General features: G+C 34.7%; 1 protein-coding gene across 4 annotated transcripts in view; it reads left to right on the top strand.

Annotated features, from left to right (window-relative positions):
* Window positions 1-471: 471 nt before the first annotated feature.
* LOC127861441 (tyrosine-protein kinase SYK-like) overlaps window positions 472-21,987 on the top strand; it is a 135,841-nt gene continuing 114,325 nt past the window's right edge. For all 4 annotated transcript variants that reach the window (XM_052399928.1, XM_052399929.1, XM_052399926.1 and 1 more), the window contains exons 1-8: window positions 472-586; window positions 12,706-12,911; window positions 13,517-13,751; window positions 14,675-14,835; window positions 18,710-18,848; window positions 19,808-19,901; window positions 20,235-20,326; window positions 20,878-21,067. In XM_052399928.1, coding sequence (XP_052255888.1) covers window positions 12,730-12,911; window positions 13,517-13,751; window positions 14,675-14,835; window positions 18,710-18,848; window positions 19,808-19,901; window positions 20,235-20,326; window positions 20,878-21,067 — 1,093 coding nt within the window. In that variant the 5' untranslated portion in view covers window positions 472-586; window positions 12,706-12,729. The remainder of the gene's footprint in view (window positions 587-12,705; window positions 12,912-13,516; window positions 13,752-14,674; window positions 14,836-18,709; window positions 18,849-19,807; window positions 19,902-20,234; window positions 20,327-20,877; window positions 21,068-21,987) is intronic.

The following is a 21,987-nucleotide window of genomic DNA, read 5'->3' on the forward strand; positions in this document are numbered from 1 at the left end:
TACATGAATAAATGAAGTAATGAATAAATGAATAAATAAATGAATACATGTAGACATGAGTAAATAATAAATTGAATAAATGAATAATTAAATTAATGAATGGATGAATGACTAAATGAATGGGTGAATTAATATATATTCTTAGCTTGGACGACCATCTATCATATTTTACATATGAAAGGGATACATTTTTATTTATATTATTGTATTGTCATTATCGGAATTATTATTTTATTATTTAATTATTATTCTTTTATTATTTTATTATTGTTTGATTTTATTTTATTATTATTATTATTATTATTATTATTATATTATTATTATTATTATTATTATTATTATATCGTAAAACATACTGAGTTACTGCCTTTTTCGATTCATTTATATGATACTTCCATCTTGTATTTAGTTGTAAAGTTTTCGCATATTAATTACATATCGAGTTAGTTTTGAGTGAATTAAATATATATTTGATATTTTACGGTATTCTGAACTATTTAGTCCGTTGTTACTTTTGATTGATATAAGCGGCATCCAAACTTCCGCATTGATGTTTATAACTACAATATACACATTTCAGTAAAAGGTACATTTTTGGCTTCATTTTGTCTGTATCCAACTTTTCCGGAAAGATAAGTTGAGCATTTAAATCAACTAATTATAATCTGCAGAAACTAAGTATGGATCTATTATATTGCTACTCTTTTAAACAGTTACATTGTGTTGCAAAATATCTATAACTTCCTTGTTCAGTTCTTGAATATGACTTGTTTTTATTGAGATGTGGGACTTTTTTAGTTGTTAATGTGCAGCCTGTGTACAAGTACACTCGATAAAGTAAAACAAAACGTTTGCGTGTTCTTGTGATTAGAGTGTATGATGGACAACATCTTTAAATTATAGTCAGACTGAAAACAAAATAACATAACATGACTACGCATTGATTAGTAGACTTGCACTGTATTGGATCGTTTCAACATACGTCACAAAACATATTGATTGTGACTCGTCATAATGCAGCCAACTTTTGTCAGACTTCCACTACGTTGAAAAGTTCTTTTTACTTGTTTTGCTTCATATTCTTTCAATTTTTTTTTCCTCATCGCTTAGCTTCCTTTTATGGCCTTGTCTAGCGCCATTGAAACTTTAGCAACAACATTTTTCACGTGTAGTTTTTGTTACAACATTTGTAATTGGATAGGTGGTAATATGTCGGACCAATAAAATTGACGTTTTTGGAAAAAAAGAAAAGGGAGAGCACTCTTATAAACTAGTGACGCGTTAGTGTTCTTAATGACAAAAAGGCTCGAACTTCACAAAAAAAAGAGGGATTATAATGGGGTGTTTTCGTTCTTTTGCCAAGTACTGTGAAACCATTTATTTTCAACAGCACAAAATTTCGCCATTTTTATAAAAATGACGATTTCGTCAGCACATAAATTCGCCGATTTCTGATTTTGAATTTTAAAAAAATGCGTCAGTCAATATCCGATTTGTGTGTAATACATATTCGCGATCAATCGCAGTTGCGAAAAATCGTGGTACGAATGCGGGAACACACTTGAGAATCACTGCAGGAGGTGGGGCCTGTTTGGGGCCTGTTTGTCACATGCCAATTAACTAGTCTTTTGTTATCAAGGGACAGTAATGGACCCTCATAATATATGCCTTTCACACGTTCATTGTTAACTGTTAACGAGTGTTTGTAACAACGAAGCCAATTGCCAATTAGTTTTATTCTATTATTATAATTGCCATACTGATAACAATTTTATTAAAATGCTGTCGATACTGTTTTAAAACTGTTTGTGTTATACAAAAGAGGTTCCAGATTATTAAGTGTTTTTTTTTCAAATAAAATGCTTTTTTATTCTGATATCAACATTAAAATTATAAACTCTATGTGTGTGTTTGTTCTTAAAAAGTAAACTACCGGTATATAGATCTAAATAAAAAATGTCAATAATTTAAAAATAAATAAATTGATACATATAAAATAGTAATAAGTGAGGTTAAACGAAAACATTCAAACAACAAACAGCAATTAAAATAATCTTTATTTATTTGTGATAAATACGCATGTTGATCACACATCGTCATCTTTTCATTTGGTTTATTGTCTTTCATCGGCATTCGCTGCGTGATGGCTAATATGCAACACCCCTTAAAAACACAATGCACCTAATGGGTAATAAAGTTATAAACAATTAGCGCTAATTCATTACCATTCTACATAAACGAAGTCAACGCATTCGATACAGCTGTACTGCACACGCGTTTTAAAGAAGTGTAACGTGTCAGTTAAGTACCTTGTGTAATCAACATCCCTGTGTCAAAACCGGATTAATCTTGATTACGAAACAGCAGTGAATGTGTGCATGGATTATGTTGGAATTTAATGCCTCATGTCTACGGTAAAGTTTTAAAATATTGTTCAACTTAGTGTTTGTTTTTGTTCAAACATAGAGCATGATTGTTCGTTAGGATCTTAAATTCGCCGATCGGTCGACTGACGAAATTTATGAAAATTAATGCCTGACGATTAATAATGGTTTCACAGTATTAGACTTTTCGGTATTAAGTCACAATTTTTTTGGCCTGTCACAAGGACTGGCGATATTAGAAATTTCGCCGGACCGTAAAAAATTTTGCCGGACAAGACCGGCAGTCCGGCCTTTTCAGGAAGCCTGCATTAACAAGAAATAGCTTTAAAAAAGATATACGGCGTTGATAATTCAATGAATGAGATCAAGGAAAGCGAATGTCTTTTTCTGTGCAGTTCTTAGCTGTATCACACGCAGTACGGGATGTTACGCGGAGTTTTCGTGGCTTATTTTACATTATTACATATTGCTTGTCATAAACCTATAGATACAAAACAGAAAACCAAAAGAAGAATGGAAGTGAAATTAAAACAAATGAGTCAACCTGCCACACGCAAAGTATCCGTATTTATACTCACGTTCTTCGAACAAATCTGTTTTAGTGGTTTGTCTGGCATTTCTATTTGATTCGATTATTTATAGTATCGAGATCATTGCGCTAATGTTTAATACATTAGTCAATATGGTGGAATAATTATTGTAAAATTAATAAAAAATAATATGTATAATTGTATTGTTGAAAACACATTAAGAATCTATTATTGACATACCATAATTATATTGCTGAATATCTTCATTTGACATATTTCTGGTCTAAAGAAAATTCCAGGTCACCTAGTTCACGGATAGTTCACGGATAGCGTCTTTATTATATAACAATTATTTTACTAGCTTCGAACTCCGGTGATGACCTGTATATAAACTCTGACATTCACACACTGGCCGGGAATTGACCCGATACCTCGCGGGTAGAATTGCAATACATTAAAGTGAAGCATCGCTTCCACTGCTCTTTATACTTTTACATGTTAACATGTTGACAGGAATATGGAAGTAAGTACTAAATATGAGAACATAGCCTTTAAGTATCAACGCTTTTGCGCAAGCAATCCTCTGAAAATAAAAGGTGCATGCACAAACTGTATTGATGTCGAGAATCGAGTGTAAAACTGTTCTATCTATTAAGCCTTTTCATCAGAGATAAAATTGTTTCATGCAGTAAAACAGTGTTACAACAAAGACGCGGATGTTTCCAATGATCTGGTGGTATACTCAAATCAGCCAATGGAATAAATGAAGTGTATTCATTCGTACCTAGCCGCCGGAAATTTTATTTGAATTTTATTGGACACTTACAAAGGTCAGGTAAGGTGAAAAGCTGGCTTAATACAGCTACGCCGAAAAAATACAGATGTCCTTAAATCAGAGACATGTAGCATGTCTATCCGTAGTATCAGCCCTCTTAATGAATACATATGAATTTTGGAAGTGATCAAATACAATAAATGCACGTGTTATATGTCAATCCATAGTTAAATGTGTACTCTTAGACATAACAACAAATACTGCATTTAAATCTGCAATGTTTTGAGAAATATACTGGCTAGACTAAGCTCCCTGTAGGAAACTGTTTCATGTACATGTACAATTGTTTCATAGTATCGGCTCTTCTGATTGGTTGTTAAGATTTGCTACTATGCACATGTGCTTGTTCCAAAAAAAGTAACTTAATGGAAATACAAAACTCTTGCACATATTGTTCTTAAAATATGTTTACATTTTATTCACAAATTAGCAGCATTTAAAACATTTCATAAATCTACTATTAATCTATAAACATATTACATAATTGCATGTTACGTAATTAAAAATCATAGCATCACCCTGGAATAAACATGACCTACTTTCAAATGAAAACTGGAAATCATGAGAAACATTTTTGTAATAGTCATTAATAAGCAGCAAATAAATAAAAACTTCTATAAATGAAAAAACATATACTGTCCAGCACTTCGAGAGAGTTTTTCATCAAAGGCAAAACACAATAAGGAGGGCCGATACTAATATAATAAAGGATATGTTATGTGTTTTTTTAGCTCACCTGAGCACAACTTGCTCATGGTGAGCTTTTGTGATCACCATTTGTCCGTTGTCCGTCGTGCGTTGTGCGACGTCAACAATTGCCTTGTTCACTCTCTAGAGGCCACATTTATTGTCCTATCTTCATGAAATTTGGTCCGAAGATTGTTTTCAATGATATCTTGGATGAGTTCGAAAATGGTTACATTTGCTTGAAAAACATGGCTGCTAAGGGGCAGGGCATTTTTCCTTATTTGGCAATATATGGCTATAGCAAAATCTTGTTAACACTCTAGAGGCCACATTTATTGTCCGATCCTCATAAAACTTGGTCAGAAGATTCATCCCAATGATATCTTGGACGAGTTTGAAAATGATGTCTGTTGGTTGAAAAACATGGCCACCAGGGGGCGGGGAATTTTTCCTTATAAGGCTATAGTAAAACCTTGTTAACACTCTAGAGGCCACATTTATTTTCCGATCTTCCTGAAACTTGCTCAGAGATTTGTCCCAATGATATCTTGGATGAGTTCAAAAATGGTAACCTTGGCTTGAAAAACATGGCCAAGGGGTGGGGCATTTTTCCTTATATGGCTATATATGGCTATAGTAAAATCTTGTTAACTTTCTAGTTTGCTCTATCTTCATGAAATTTGGTCAGAACATTGGTTTCCTGTGTAGTAAAGTTTGGTTTTACTATGTCAATATTACCGGTATGTGACATTAACTGTGTAATGTAATTTTTCATAACACAGAATGTTCATAGTTAACATAACTGTTTTAGTCATTGACACTTATGATAAGCCTTTCAACTAAGAGATAACTGAAAGAAAGACAACATGTACATGATTTTGCAGTATTTATGCAGTATTTATCTCCCTTGTTTAACCTGGCTCAGTAATCTATTTTAGTTCTGCTCTGGAATTTGGGAAGATATTGATAAATGCACTGTTCTGAGGGAAGATTGACTACTCTGCCATTGATCTCTTCTGAACTGTATAAAATAAGCTGTTTGGGCTGATTTAAACACCTCTTGATGCTTTCTTAAAAAGTTAACAGCTCTTGAAAAAGGTTGGAATTTTGAAATAATTAAACTCTAAATTATTTTTAACACCAGCATCATGACATTTTGGCATTATTTTCTAAATTATTCTTATTATTTGGATTATTTTAATTTGGCATTTTCTAAATTAGAAAGACTCTATACTATTTCAATAACTGTCGTAAATTTTTCTTATTTTTACATTTGATTCACTGAAGTTTCCTAATCCAGAGCTCCAGATAAGGTTTTGTGAAATTCTTAAATTACTACCAGATTTTCAAAAAGAATTCTTAACTCTGAAATGTTATTCTTAACGCTACTTCTAAGTTTTGGAAAATAAATCTTATTTTTTCTAAAAGACTTAAAAATAAATAATAAAGGTTATTTTCATGCAAAAAAAAATCAAAATAAACATACTAGCAACTTTATTTATGCGAGTTCAACAGTGTCTTTTCAGTATTATACAATGTTATTTTTCAAATACCTTCATATGCCCAAACTTTGCTTAGATTGTATGCCTTAGATGAATTTTTACATATTTCACAATTAAAACGGATCTCCCCTTCAATCTTTTCAACGATTAGCCACGGGACTTGTCCCTTCCACTCGTTCAATGTTTTTTTTTGTGTTTAAGTTTGGACCCGTCGTGTCGAGTTTTTGTTTAGCTTTTCTGACTGTGTCGGCAACTGAACAAACAACATCATATAAGATCTTTTCTATAATGTCTTTCTTAACATTTAACTTCGGCTTACTTTGCGTACAATATGTTAAAAGCGTGTTTTTGGACGCTTTGCATTTTTTTAGGACGTTCTCTGGGCGCCGCCATTTTTTTTGCCAGATAGACTGTATACGCCGCTTTTATTGGAAAAAATGTGCTTTGTTATACAAACCTGAAATCCATTCTATATAAGCACCGCAAAGATCTTTAATACGCAAAAAGAACTCAATAAAAATCGATACGATCCGATGTAAAAATAATATTCGTAACTTGATTTTGAAATTCTTAATGGTATGACAAGATTTTAAAATAAATACGTAACGGACTTGAAAATAATTCGTACTTACGAAAATACGACCCTTATCTGGAGCTCTGTAATCTCCATAAATATTGTTCTTTAGATTAAATAAGACCTATTTTGTAAACTAGATTTTTGAAGTACTTTCTAGACTAACAGTAACTTATATTTATATCAGGTTTTTTTGACAGATTTTGAACTTCTTTTACATTCATTAAGGTATTTGCTGTATGTTGTTCATTTTTGTAACGATGCTTAGATTCTTTAGACTTGGCTTGTACCTGTTCTTAATTTTCTGTCATTGTTCTTCATTTTCCGAGTTCTTGGAATAAAAATTAGTTATTTTTGTTAAAGCTGCCTTGGTTTTCACTTATAAATAAATTCTTTGAGTGTATTTAGGCGTCCCTGACTGAACGCCTTTAGTTAATTGAATTACAACCAGTCAGTATATTCATCCTGACCAGAAATAAGAGTTTGTCAAACAAATATTTCCGCATAACATAAGTGCTTACAAAGTTACATAACTTGTAACCGTCCTGTGACTGGTTCATTTGCGTAAGCGAAGGAGACCACACTACCACACCTGGATAGGACAGTTGAGTTCGATAATGGTTTGGATCGGTAAAAAAACATGGCCGCCAGGGGGGCCTTTTTCCTTATATTTATATAGTAAAAAAGCTTATGAACACTCTAGAAGTCACATGTTTTGCCTAATCATCATGAAATTTTGTCAAAACATTAGTTATGTGAATGTCTAGGACAAGTTTGAAAATGGTTGTGATCAGTGAAAAAACATGGTAGCTAGGGAGTGGGGCAGTTTTCTTTATATGTATATAGTGACAACATGTGAACAGGCTAGAAGACACATTTTTTCCCGATTTTCATGTAATTTGGACATATCTTGGAAGAGTTAAAAAATGGTTCAGGTCTGTTAAAAAAAACATGACCGCCAAGGGGTCATTTGTTGTTAATTCTTCATGATACTTGGTAATAACATTTGTTCCATTGATATCTTGGGCTGCAAAAAACAGGTCATTTCTTTTTTATCTCAGGTGAGCGACTTTGGGCCTTTCAGGCCCTCTTGTTTCAAGTATTGTATTTAAATGAAAACAATAAATCTATAATTTTATTGTATTGTACTCTTCTTTTTTCTTCTTTAAAATAAATCAACTTATTATAACATCTTAGTTGCAATAATTCTCAGCTTTTAAACCCACAGGGTTGCTAAGAGTTGCACTGCGCCGTCTATTGTTCAAAGTTGCAAAATTTGATCACCACCTCAAAGGCTAAGGAACACTGATAATGCAAAAACTGATCAATGTTGTACTGTCTAAAGCGCAAACTCATGCAAATGATACTATTAAAGCAAGAAATAATTGCTTTTTGTTTACTTTTTATTCTTTGGTACGCTCTATCCACCATATTGGAAAACTGTCCTAATGTTGCTGACTAAAAGTGTCACTATCGGTAAGGTCGCAGTACACGAACATTTTGCACATCATGATATTAAATGTAACCTAAGTCGCTAACAATGTCGAACAGATGTTGAATATTTATACTGTTCCAAATTTTAAAATGAAATTGTCAGCAAGAATAGTGTGTAGAAACATCGTCGTGTTTTCTAGTTTGCATGCAAAGGATAACGTAAGTAGGCTGCCATTCAGGTAAATTTAATGTGTTTTTAAAGTTTATTAATTGCTTTCCTTAATTGGTAACGCACGACAACTGTTTTGTGATGTGCACAGAATCTGTGCGCAGAACTGTGCAAACGGGTGTCGGTTGATATGGACTACTATTCTTATTATGCCCCCCTTCCAAGAAGAGGGGGTATATTGCTTTGCTCATGTCGGTCTGTCTGTCGGTCCGTCCACCAGGTTGTTGTCTGTCGGTCGGTCCACCAGGTGGTTGTCAGATGATAACTCAAGAACGCTTGGGCCTAGGATCATGAAACTTCATAGGTACATTGATCATGACTCGCAGATGACCCCTATTGATTTTGAGGTCACTAGGTCAAAGGTCAAGGTCTTGGTGACCCGAAATAGTAAAATGGTTTTTGGATGATAACTCAAGAATGCATACACGGCCAACAGGGCGAACTCTGAACAATATAATTGAAGCAACTGGTCTGTAATCCTAAATCTACAAATAATTATCAGTCCAATGAAACATCATCCTTTCAGTAAAATAAAGTGATCAGTAAAAATATTATCAGAATATGATTTTTTTTGAATATTTTGTATATTAAATATTGTGTTAATGTTTAATTAAGTTGATTAATATAAATATAAGCAGGACAGGGGAGGTAATACACTATTATATCTTTCTTATATACAGGGGAAACAAATGCAATAAGTTAAAATTTCATGTTGAATGAATAGAGGATATCGCCCCCCCCCCCCAATTTTTTTAAACATCATCTAATAAATAACCATACTACTTTTTAAAACATCTAATAAGTAACCCCACCCCACATTATACCCCCCTATCACTCCCCCCTACCCCCCAACCCCACACCCCCCCAATTTTTTTTAACATCTAATAAATAACCTCACCCCACATTATTACCCCCTCTCACCCCACCCCCCCCCTGCCCCCCCTACCCCCCATCCCCCACTTTTTTTTTAAACATCTAATAAATTACCACACACCACATTATACCCCGCTCTCACTCCCCCCTACCCCCCAACCCCCCACCCCCAATTTTTTTTAAACATCTTATAATAACCCCACCCCACATTATTACCCCCTCTCACCCCACCCCCCTACCCCACCCCCCATTTTTTTAAACATCTTATAAATTACCCCACCCCACATTAAACCCCCCTCTCACTCCCCCTACCCACCCCACAACCCACCCAACCCCACCTCCCCCCCCCATTTATTTTAAACATCTAATAAATTACCCCACCCCACATTATACCCCCCTCTCACTCCGCCCCACCCCCACCAATCACCCCCCACCCCCATTTTTTTTTAAACCTCTAATAAATTACCCCACCCCACATTATTACCCCCTCTCACCTTCCCATCCCCCCTACCCCCCCACCCCCCATCTTTTTTTAAAACATATTATAAATAACTCGACCCCGCATTATACCCCCCTCTCGACCCCCACCCCCCCCCAATTTTTTTTTAAAACATCTAATAAATTACCACACACCAACATTTTACCCCCTCTCACTCCCCTACCCCCCCCCCTACCCCCCACCCCCCCTCATTTTTGTTTAAACATGTAATAAATTACCACATCCCACATTATACCCCCTCTCACCCCCCACCCCCCCCCCCACCCCCCCCAAAATTTTTTTTTTTTTTTAGACATCTTATAAATTACCACACCCCACATTATACCCCCCTCTCACTCCCCCTTGATCATGACTGGCAGATGACCCCTATTGATTTTCAGGTCACTAGGTCAAAGGACAAGGTCACAGTGACTCGTAATAGTACAGTGGTTTCCGGATGATAACTTACATTAGGTCAAAGGTCAAGGTCACAGTGACAAAAAACGTATTCACACAATGGCTGCCACTACAACTGACAGCCCATATGGGGGGCATGCATGTTTTACAAACAGCCCTTGTTATGATATCATTTTAAATGCTGTTGAAAGAAACCATTGCTTATTACTGGTTCCCCAATAAAGGAAAGGTTACGGTTGATTGCCCTCAGGCATTCATTGTGTGTTACTATTTTAATCCAGTTGTAAAAACACATTATATGATGAAATGGTCACCAGATAAGCGAAAACAGGACTGAAATCTAGTAAAATAGTGCTGTAAAATTGACTGATAGAAAATTTAGAGTCTTGACAGATATGGACAAATATCCCTAAGTAGGAAAATTAAGAGGCATGATCATAATTATTTTGGCTAAAAAGAAGGGTGTCCAAAAATTTAGAGTGTCAGAAAACTTAGAGTTATTACGGTAATGGACTATTGCCGTTTGTTCTGGCAGGGCTTTTTTCCAATTGTCAGAATGGCTGTTTTTCACAAATTTTGGAAATTCATGACTCAAATTTTTACAATTGCAAGAAGTTTTTTACTAAAATTTGCACAATTTTAGAAGGTTTGCGAATATTTTTTTCACAATTTTGAAAAGTTCGCGACAATTTTTTTTCCAAAATTTTGAACAGTTTGGGAATCATTTCTCACAAAATGGGGGGGGGGGGGGGGGGGGGGGGATTGTTTAAATCGTTTCGCTAATCAAAACTGTGACAACAACAGGTAAACAGTGTGTTTAATGGACGTTTCTTGTGATATTTGTGGTGGAAAGGGGTTGTTGTTTCGTCCCAGTAGTAATTTATAGCTCAATAGGCAACAATAATATTGTAAGGTGTGAATCCAAATATATATATATATATATATATATATATATATATATATATATATATATATATATATATATATATATATATATATATATATATATATATATATATATATAAATAATGTGTAATGAAAAACAACATTGTTGTATTTCAAGATTATTTATTTAGGATACATGTATGTTTTAAATGCATTTCAAGTGATTTCATAGTGAGATTTACTTTTCATTTTATATGTAATTGATTTACAATATTGAAAGTGAAAACATACAAATCAGAAAAACATTTTTAATACATTGACAATATTTGCATGCAATACAAAAGTATCAAACTTGTCGTATTGCCTGCAATTTGGGAAAAATATAATACAATTTTGTGTTACTTTCGAAATCCTATTTGAACAATACATAAAAGAGGATTTTTTTTATAAAAACATATTGAGTTATGATAAATTAACATATTTACCTGTTTTTGTTGCATTTTTGATAAGCAAAACAATGGTGATTGTGTAAAACTCTTTTTATTCATATATGGCTATAATTAAACCTTGTTCGCTTTTAAAGTCACATGTTTGGTCCAATCTTATTATCTAGTTAACCTTATATGGGCATTTTACCTTATATGGCTAATGTGAAAACTTGTTGAAGCTATATTAGCTTCATTTATTGGGCAATGTTTATAAACTTGGTCAGAACATTTTTCCCACTGAAATCTTGGCTGGGATTGTCATTTGAAACTGGGGCTTGTGAGCTCAAAAGCTAGGTCAAATAAAAAACAACATGTTAATACTTAAGAAGTCATTTTTAGCTCGGCTGTTTCGGAGAAAACCCGAGGTATTGTCATAGCCAGCTCGAATGTGTTGTGTCCGCATCGTGCTAAAACCTTAACATTTTGTCAAAGTTTTGAACATTGGCTATAAAATCAAAGTGCTTTAACCTACAACTTTGAAACTTCATATGTAGCTGCACCTTGATGAGTTCTACATTCCACACCCATTTTTGGATCACTAGGTCAAAGGTCAAGATCACTGTGACTTCTAAAGAACAAAAAAAACAAAAAGACAATTCTTTCACGCTTTTATTTATTCATAACTGCACCCGCAGCCGAGCGTTGCTCCTGTTATGCGGTGCTCTTGTTTTTGTCCAATCTTCATGAATCAGCTGTCACTTTTTCGGAATAGTCTAGTTCCTTAGGGTCTTAGGTGAGCGCCTTAAGGCCCATGCTACTCTTGTTTTATGAGATATCATATGTGTTGCAATTAAACGCTGTTGTAATGAAATAAATTTGTCCTTTATTAAACAAATTAAATATATTTATGCAATTAAGAACAAATTTACAATTTGAATGACACAGTCACTCATAATTGAAAGTCACACAAACTTGATTTTAATAATATTGATCATAGAAACACAATTTTGTAATAGAATGATGTTTAATATATTTGAATATAATATACAGTAATATAACATCTATAATATCCATCATTGAACTGGTGATAACAAAAGTTCATTATACAGTATAGTACTACACTAAATATCAGTGGGTCGAAACGTCCAATCCCTCCCTACACAAATATCAGTGGCACAAAACGTCTATCACCAAATATTGTAATTCATCATAACTTGATACATTATTATCAATTACAAATATTAGCATAAAAATAGTCCAGCATTTTTATTTTTTTTAATGAAAGATAGAGAAATATTGAGACATTTTAGTAAACTCCCTATAATTTTATTGTGCATGTTAATGATATATAAATAATGATATATAAATGTGTTTGTTAAAATTGTGTTTTTTCACTGTTTCCAAAATGTTTTCATCAAACATATAAAGAGTTAAGTATTTTTGTTGAAGGTAATCCTAAAAAAAAAACTCAACATGGCCCTTGGGGGCAACGGGCCGATGAAAGCCTCTACAGTGCCGTACTTCTATGGGCGGATAACACGTGATGAGGCTGAGGAAATCTTGAACGACCATTTCTGTGAGGAAGGCATGTTTCTATTGAGAGAAAGCATCAGTCCTCTGGGGAATTACGCGATCAGCCTGTGCCATGATAAAAAGTAAGTTAGTAAGTAAGGTAATCATCCAATAGCTGCAACATTTTTATTTATATATAAATTATTAGATGCCATCGTAGCTTCATAGTGACCTGGTACGGTGTGGTACAGCAGGGCCACAGCGAATTTTTCCTTCTTTATTATAAAGTAGCCGTAAAAGGGACTTTCCCAATTGAGGAAAAACTACAAAAGTCCCAATTGCTGTCTGAAACATTCTCAAAAGTAAGGACAATTTAGTCAATTTTGTTTCAAAAGTGCATTATCTGCAAGTTTACAAATGAAATGAGCACTAAAACTGAACATTTCAAGCCAAAATGCATGTAAATGAATATTTGATTGATTTGTGCGATTCATACAGAGCTATTAAAAAGAACCATAATTCCCGATCTGAAGATTACATGACTCAAATTTCCCAATTTCAGGGTTTTTCGCGCTAATTTTTCCCAATCGATACAGTACAGGTACTTTTTCCAATTCGGCAAAACAATCCCTTGGTTAGTTAATTTTATTAACGTCGAGCCAACTATTAATTTGCTGCCCTGTGTTATCGTTTGGAGTCTTTTTTTTCACTAGTCAGTTAATGGTGAAAAGGTCACAATGTTTTTCAGAGTTCATCACTACAGCATTGAGAAGCAGACAGATGGTACCTACATGATACCAGCAGGGAAAAAATTCCTGGGACCAATAGAGCTCATTGTTCATCACCAGCAAAGTCAAGATGGCGTCATCACGTTACTACGGAAAGCCTGCAACCGTCCAGATCACATGGCCCCCGTGGCATTTAGGGGAATGACGTATTCCGACTTGGAGTCAGAGTTGATTCGGAAAGCTGATTCCATAAAGGTAGAAATCTTGATAGGATTTTTAAGGAAATGATTTTTTAAATTTTTTACTTTCCTTACATTTGAAAAGTGAAGACTCAAAACTGACATGTAGGCTGACGTCTCTTTAAAGTAAGTCAGACATTTGTACTTTTTTCTTTATCATTTGTAGTTACTTTTCTAGACATTGTGAAAATGCAGCGTCAAAATCATGTTTCTAAATATCTAATATACCGGTAGTGTATGGGTTTATGGATTGTTCATGTGACTCTTCAGAAAAATATTAGGAAATGGCAAGCATGAAGTAAGATTCTTGTCAACATGATTTAAATCCTGTTTATGTTAAATGTTAATATAAGGAAAATATTGCCAAGGTTTATGACTGTTACAATTACTAAAGCAGTAATATACATGGATAAAATCTTGAAATAGTCAGAAGTTATTGAATATATTGTAAACTTGTATCTATTGTGTATTTATGTTTACCATAGTATGTTAATGATTTTTGCTATTGCTTTAACCCTTTTAGCGCTGGAACCGGATTTTAAAGGCCTTTGCAAACAGTTTGGATCCAGATGAGACGCCACAAAACGTGGCGTCTCATCAGGATCCAAACTGTTTGCTATTCTGATAGTATTCTTTGAAAAAAATCGAAGAAATTGCTTATTTTAGAAATTCAGCAGACAACATTTTAGCAGACGACAAATTTCCCAGCATGCAAAGGGTTATTATTTGAGCCTCACTCTGGGACAACGGGGCTGTATGCATTTACGTAAAGTGTTGTCCCAAATAAGCCTGTGCAGTCTGCACTGACTAGTCATGGATGAAATTTTCTGCTTTTTGGGTGTTGTTCATTGTAAGGAAGTCTCTTCTAAGGGTAAATCTAGTGCAGGAAGAAAGTGCCACTTAGCTTACAAAAGCAAGGTTTATTTGTATAATTTACAGGGAGTTGACAAACAAAAAGCCCTAGGCACACAGAGAGAACATTTGGTGGTGATAGTGTCCAGAGATCTGCATTTGAAACAGCCATGGTACCACGGAAAAATTGATCGCAATGATTCAGAAAAGCGATTGCGCAGTTCTGGTCACAAAGATGGGAAATTTTTGTGAGTGCTGTATTATTGTTGATGTCATAAAAATGATTGATGTGTTCTTTAGTATATTTACTTTTTTTGTTGCAAGAAAAACTCTTTAACCTTTTTTAATGCAACCTGTAGGGAAGCATATACATGTATCAGCCAGACAGTCCGTTTGTCAGTTGGTCTGTCTCTACGGCCGTCTGGCATTCCATCTAAGCAGTTTTTAGCTCACCTGAGCACAACATGCTCATGGTGAGCTTTTGTGATCGCCTTTTGTCCGTTGTCCGTCGTGCATTGTCAACATTTTACCTTGTGAACACTCTAGAGGCCACATTTATTTCTGATCTTCATGAAATTTGGTCAGAACATTTGTCCCATTGATACCTCGACTGAGTTCGAAACTGGGTCATGCTGGGTCAAAAACTAGGTCACTAGGTAAAAAAACAAAAACAACCTTGTGAACACTGTAGAAGTCACATTGATCATGTAACTTTGTCAAAATGTTTGTCTAAATGATATGTTGGTTGAGTTCAAAAATGGTTCTGATCCGTTGAAAAACATGGCCGCCAGGGGGCGGGGCAGTATTCCTTATATTGCTATAGAGAAACCTTGTGAACACTCTAGAAGTCACAGTTTTTGCCCAATCATCATGAAACTTGGTCAAAACATTGGTTTCATTGATATCTCGTACGACTACAAAAATGGTCCAGATCGGTGAAAAAACATGGCCACCAGGGGGCGGGGCAGTTTTACTTAAATGGCTATAGTAAAACCTTGTTAACACTCTAGAGGCCACATTTATTGTCCAATATTCATGAAATTTTGTCAGAAGATTGGTCTCAATGATATCTTGGATGAGTTCGAAAATGGTTATGTTTGCTTGAAAAACATGGCTGCCAAGGGGCGTGGCATTTTTCCTTATATGGCTATATATGGTTATAGTAAAATCTTGTTAACACTCTAGAGGCCAAATTTATTGTCCGATCTTAATGAAACTTGGTCAGAAGATTCTACCCAATAATATCTTGGACGAGTTCAAAATGATTCCGGTTGGTTGAAAAACATGGCCGCAAGGGGGCGGGGCATTTTTCCTTATATGGCTAAGATCGGAAAAAAAATGTGGCCTCTAGAGTGTTAACAAGGTTTTACTATAGCCGCTATAGTAAAACCTTGTTAACACTCTAGAGGCCACATTTATTTTCCGATCTTCATGAAACTTGGTCAGAAGACTTGTCCGAATGATATCTTGGATGAGTTCAAAAATGGTTCCGGTTGAAGGAAAAACATGGCCACCAGGGAACGGGGCTTTTTTCCTATATAATTGCCATATATCATGCTTTAGTTAGCTATAGTTAAACCTTGTTAACACTCTAGAACTTCGCCATTTGAGCCATTTGTGAAAATATTGAGAATTTGGCTCAAGAAAATTCTGATTTGCGAAAATGCTAAAATCTCGCAAATCTTCTTTGAAATTATCCGCCATTTAAATCTAGACTGGTTTTCTATAGTTTTCTCTTTGTTTCATTGAAAGTGTTCGCAAATTGAACATTAAACGAAAACCGGTCTGCACCAGAACATGAGACATTGCTTGACCTTACTGTTATTGAAGCGCACATGGTTGCTGGCCAATCAACATTGAGTTCGCTCTCACATAATATTGGGTCAATCATGCGTAGACACTTGGAATACACAGTTGATATTGTCGTCTGCCAACAATTTAGCGGACAATGGCAAACGTCGTATTTAAAGATAAACAAATGACAAGAAGAGCAACAATAAATAATTTCTCAGCTGATCACTTTAGACCTTTCTACCGATTATGGATCTGAATTAAATGACGATCATTAAATAATTAGTTCTGTGTTGATAATGTTATGACTTTCTACCGATTATCGACGTTATCGTTTGAAATAAAAGGTGATAATTAAGTTGTTTTTACCCATAAGCAATGCTATTGTAAAGAAAAATGTCAACCAAATGGTATATTTTTTAACGTATTTGCTAGGCTACTGATTTTCATTTTCTGCAATCAAACGATATGCAAATTTTATTTCAAGTGCAGAACGCGTACATTTTTTCGGACTGTCGTTTTCGGATACATTATTTTCGCTGATTTAAATTTATTTTCGGAGTTCTTTATAGAAGAAATAGAATGACGAATACACATGCGGTAATACTGACGATGTGGTTTATATTATTTCAAATTGCATTCACTTGAAATTGCAATTGGAAAGACTATAACAAAGAACAATTTGTAAGGGCTCTGGATGGGGTTGGGGGCTTTGGCCTTTATTCCTGTTGGTTCCTGGTTCTAAGACCCCCGGCCTTATTTTCAGGATTTCAAATTTGGGACAACTTACTCCACTGTAAAGTGAACATGTATAAATTAACTTATGATTGTACTTTGAAAAGTACCATAATAATTATTTCTTTATTGAAAACTGCATGTTATATTATATGTGATATGCCCTTGTTGTCATAAAAAGAAATATGAACAAGTTGATAGTATATATTATTATTTTAAAACCACTTTTCGCGCTCCGAAAAACGAAATCTGGTTGGCTCAAAGAAATTTTGGCCCTGTAGAAGCCATATTTATTGTACGATCATCATGAAACTTTGTCACAAGATTTGTCGCAATGATATTTTGGACAAGTTTGAAAATGGTTCCAGTTGCTTGAAAAACATGGCCACCAGTGGGCGGGGCATTTTTTCTTATATATGGACTTATGAATCTTCATGAAACTTTGTCAGTATATTTGTTTAAATGATATCTTGGATGTGTCTGAAAATGGTTCTGGTCTGTTGAAAAACGTGGCTGCCAGGGTGGTCACTAGTCCTGAAAGTTGGTAAGAACATTTTGTTCTAATGACATCTTTGTCTGCACAGAACAGGTTAGTTCCTTTGAATCTCAGGTGAGTGACTTTGGGCCTTTCAGGCCCTCTTGTTTCCTATATGCTTTCAAATATTTGCCTAATTTTTGGTGTGTGAGTCTACCTTCATGACTTGCATATCAAGTTTGAGTTTCATTTTGGTCCATTGATTTTTGGCCAAGAAATATGCATTGGACTTTTAAAAATTCAATTGAATAACATTTTTTTCTGTACTTTTTTTCTAAACACTTGCAGTATTGACCTGATTTTTGTTGTGTGAGCCTACCTTGACTTACAGATTAAGTTTGATTTTCATTCTGGTCAATTAATTTTTGACAAAGTTACAGTTCTTGGACTAAATTTAATTTAAAATAACACATTTCAGGACTTTTTTCGAACGTTTTCAGATAATGAATATATTTTTGGTGTGACAGTCTATCTACAGATGAAGTTTGAGTTTTGTTCCAGTGGATTGATATTTAAAGAAGATCGGGCCTTGGATTTAACAATTATTGCTACAATAGTTGCTATGCGGCTTCAAAGTTTAGTGGTATAATGGATATGGTGTCCGCCTAGCGATTATGAGGTCACAGGTTTGATCCCCACTAGGGGAGCATTCTGTAGATCTCCCCCAAAGACATCAAGTACTTGTTCTAGCCACAGGAAACAAACTCTATAGCGTTTCAATAAGCCTGAGGCTTTCAATGCAATCAAGCTAAAATAAATAGTTCTAAACCAAACTTAAGTTGAGTAGGGGGCATTCTGGTTCACAAACATAGCTCTTTTTTCTTTGTAAATGAACATTGTGAAATATTCAAGAAGTGTTATTGTTGATAGTGAATTAAGATAAAATTCAAACCTTAACCAGCAAGCTTAAATTTATTGGTTGTCTAAATATGCATTTAAATAATAATTAAATGATAAAATATAGTAAGAATATATAAAAATGATTTTATTACATTCTTATGACTGGTCATAAAAAATGAATGCAGCAGGAATCAAGCTTTTTTCACTCTCGGATTTTTCAGAGTTCGAATGCGAGAGGACAAGAAGACATTCGCAATTTGTATCAGCTTTAAGTCGGAGACCCGCCATTACAAAATCGACAAAGACGAAAACAAGAAGTTCGGCATTCAGGACGGACCAAAGTTCGACTGTATTATGATGGTGAGTGATCTACGACTGTGATGTTGAGATGTATGGAATGAATTATTTTAGCATGAATGATTTAAGCCACCTTCTGGAAAAACTGGGCTTAATGCATGTGCAAAAAAAATAATTGCATAGGGTCAAGCTCCATTTAAATCTGTTACAAAAGTAACCCATCAGACAATGCTAGATTTCCTTCTTAGAAACCTGGACCGTGGCTGGTTGTCAGCCATTATTATTGCAGTCCACACATGCTAATCAGGGTCAATACTTTCTTCCTGTACTGGATTTTTGTTTAGATTGTACCTCTTTTAAATGAAAAATTTGATAAAAGTGTCGTTCCTTGGGGAAGACACTTTCACTGCATTAAGCCCAGTTTTTGGAGAATGAGTCTCATACAGTCTTGCCGTTGTTGCAATTTTAAAATCATCATTATATGCCAGATGTGACCAGATGACCCAAATGACTTCTATAAATTGTTATTTTTATTCGATACTGATCACCTGCCTTGACAGTACTCAAATGACTTGTTTATAAGGCAAGCATTGTGTATTGTTAAATTATTGTTGTTAAGTTTGCTTGCAGTATGCTTCATATGGCGGTCACAACCATTTTTGTTCATGTGTCTGTCTGTAACTTATCTTTTATCATGAACTTTAATGATAACTTCACAACAAATGTTCAGCATGTGGATACAGTTGGTGTTTGTTATATCAGTCAATAACTTGAAAGCAAAACCATGACTGAGAGATTAGTTGAGCCAACTCTGGGAAAACGGGGCTTAATGCAAGTGCGTTAAGTGTCGTTGTGTAAGCCCGATAGGCCTGTGCTGTCTTCTAAGGCTTATCAAAGACAACACTTTTCACTTGGAATGGATTTTCCTTTAGAAAAAAATTCAGGTAAATGAAAAATTCCCCATGCATTTAGCCCACTTTTCCCAAAGCATGACTCATATCTTTTTCAACTCTGTGTTCCAGTTAATTGACCACTATCATAACAAACAAGATGGCCTACTGTGTAAGCTGACAGAACCGGTTGCTTGCCCAGGCTATGACAAGGAGCAGTTGAAAAGTAGGGCTGTTTTGAGGGTATTGCGCAATAGATAAATTCACATGTTTTTCTTGAAATTGTATCATGAACAAATATTGATATGAAAATTGTGTATTCTGATTTTTAGTGGATGAATAGTTGTGATGCTGCTATGAGGGTACTGCTGTTATTCATGATGATGATGATGATGATGATAATGATGATGATGATTATTTTGTTGTGTCTATTTGTATGTAGAACTGTTAAATGGTTAATTTATGAATATAAATTATGGAGTGTTATGGACATAAATAATTCTGCTATGTAGATTTGTATGAAAAATTGTAAAATAATGAATTAATGATTTTATTGCAGAATATATGGAGTTCAACAGACAGAATATGGATTATTTCCGATTGCCTGGGAAACCAAAGGTGACAAGAAATCCCTCGAGTGCCTCGAATTCAGTATGTAAATTAGTCATGCTCAGGGAAAATGGGGTTTAATGCATGTGGGTAAAGTGTCGTCCCAGATTAGCCCGTGCAGTCTCAACAGGCTAAACAAGGACAACAATTTCTACCTAAACTGGATTGTGTGCTAAGAAGAGGCTTCCTTTAAATGAAAAATACCATAACAGATGGAAGTGTAACTGCACAGGCTAATCGGGTACAACACTGTAAGCACATGCCTTTTTCCCAGAGCGTATTTGAAATAGTTTGTATACATGTGCATTCAAATAATCACTGTTTTTTTTGACATCATTTTTTGAAGAATTTTCAGTAAAGATTTATTCGAGAGGTCTAGATTTACTGGTTACTGATGAGAACATGTAGGCTACATGATTCATATTCATTTCCTTTTGATCCTTCACATTACTCTTATTTCAGAAATGTATTGATCATTAATGCTTAATTTGTGTGAGGTGAAAATTCATTCGTATTTGAAATCTTTTGTATTATCTTTGATAACACTCAGCCCTGTACTGTAATCGCCCACTAACCACGTACCTCCTGTTTAGTCCCAGGGTGAACAACGTCCCCCGCTGCCGCCTTTAACAAAACGAGAGAGTCTCAACCGCCCAACTGCAGGGGCAGTGGGAGGACAGGCTGGAGCACAGGTAGGAGGAAAGCAGCGGGCCCTGCCGCCCACCCCAGACGAGAGCAGTCGATGGTTTGCTGCAGGGGACTGGGAGGGGGATAGTCACAGAGGTGTGTGCTGTTTGTGAATAATTGGCATGAAAAAAAGTGCATGTGCAATAAAATAATTGATATAATCTTTAAAAGTGCTTTATCGTGCCATAAAATAGTTGCGTCTTTAGACTTAAAAAGTGCATGTGCCATAGACTATTCGCTTAAGTGCAATCATAAAAGCCACTTTAGACATGAATAATGCATGTGCAATTAAATAATTGAGATGGACATACAAATTTCATGTCCAATGTTATAGTTGATATATACTTGAAAAGGGCGTGTGTAATAAAATAATTGAAATGGACTTAAACTTAGTAAGCACAGTTTTTCTAAAAAACATATGACCAAGATATGCTTTATACATGTTGTTAAAGCTCTGCACAATGCAAAAAGTATTTATCTACCCCCCTCCCACTTTGTGTAATACTGGCTGAATAATACAGCAATGGATTGCAATACAGTAGATTTTCAGTGCTTTTTGTTTAGATGAAATCAATAATTCATCTTTTTTTATTGTTAAGTGTAATTTCTTTTGATTATGGTATTTAACTTACTTGAAACATAATAATTTGGTACATTTTCAAATGACTGAAAAGTGTTTAAAATAACACAAAATGAATCATATCGCTAAAAAAGATTAAGCAGAAACATTAGATGAATTAACACTTATAAAATGACTAGGGTATTAATTGTTTTACATTTAATCCATCAATTTGATAACAGTTAAATGTGTTGTGACGCAAAATGATTAAGTAAATACTTTTGTCATGTCATGTCACGATTTCATGACAGGTTTGAAATTACAAAGCTGGAATGCATCGCTTTTAATGTTTGAGTAATGAAGTAAATGTAGGAATGCAATCAGTTACTATACGAGTAACAGCCACTGCATACAGAGTCAAGTTTAAACCTTGTTATTTAAGCACGATTGTATTGTA

This window comes from Dreissena polymorpha, chromosome 16 (assembly GCF_020536995.1).
Source record: "Dreissena polymorpha isolate Duluth1 chromosome 16, UMN_Dpol_1.0, whole genome shotgun sequence".
Classification (NCBI taxonomy): domain Eukaryota; kingdom Metazoa; phylum Mollusca; class Bivalvia; order Myida; family Dreissenidae; genus Dreissena; species Dreissena polymorpha.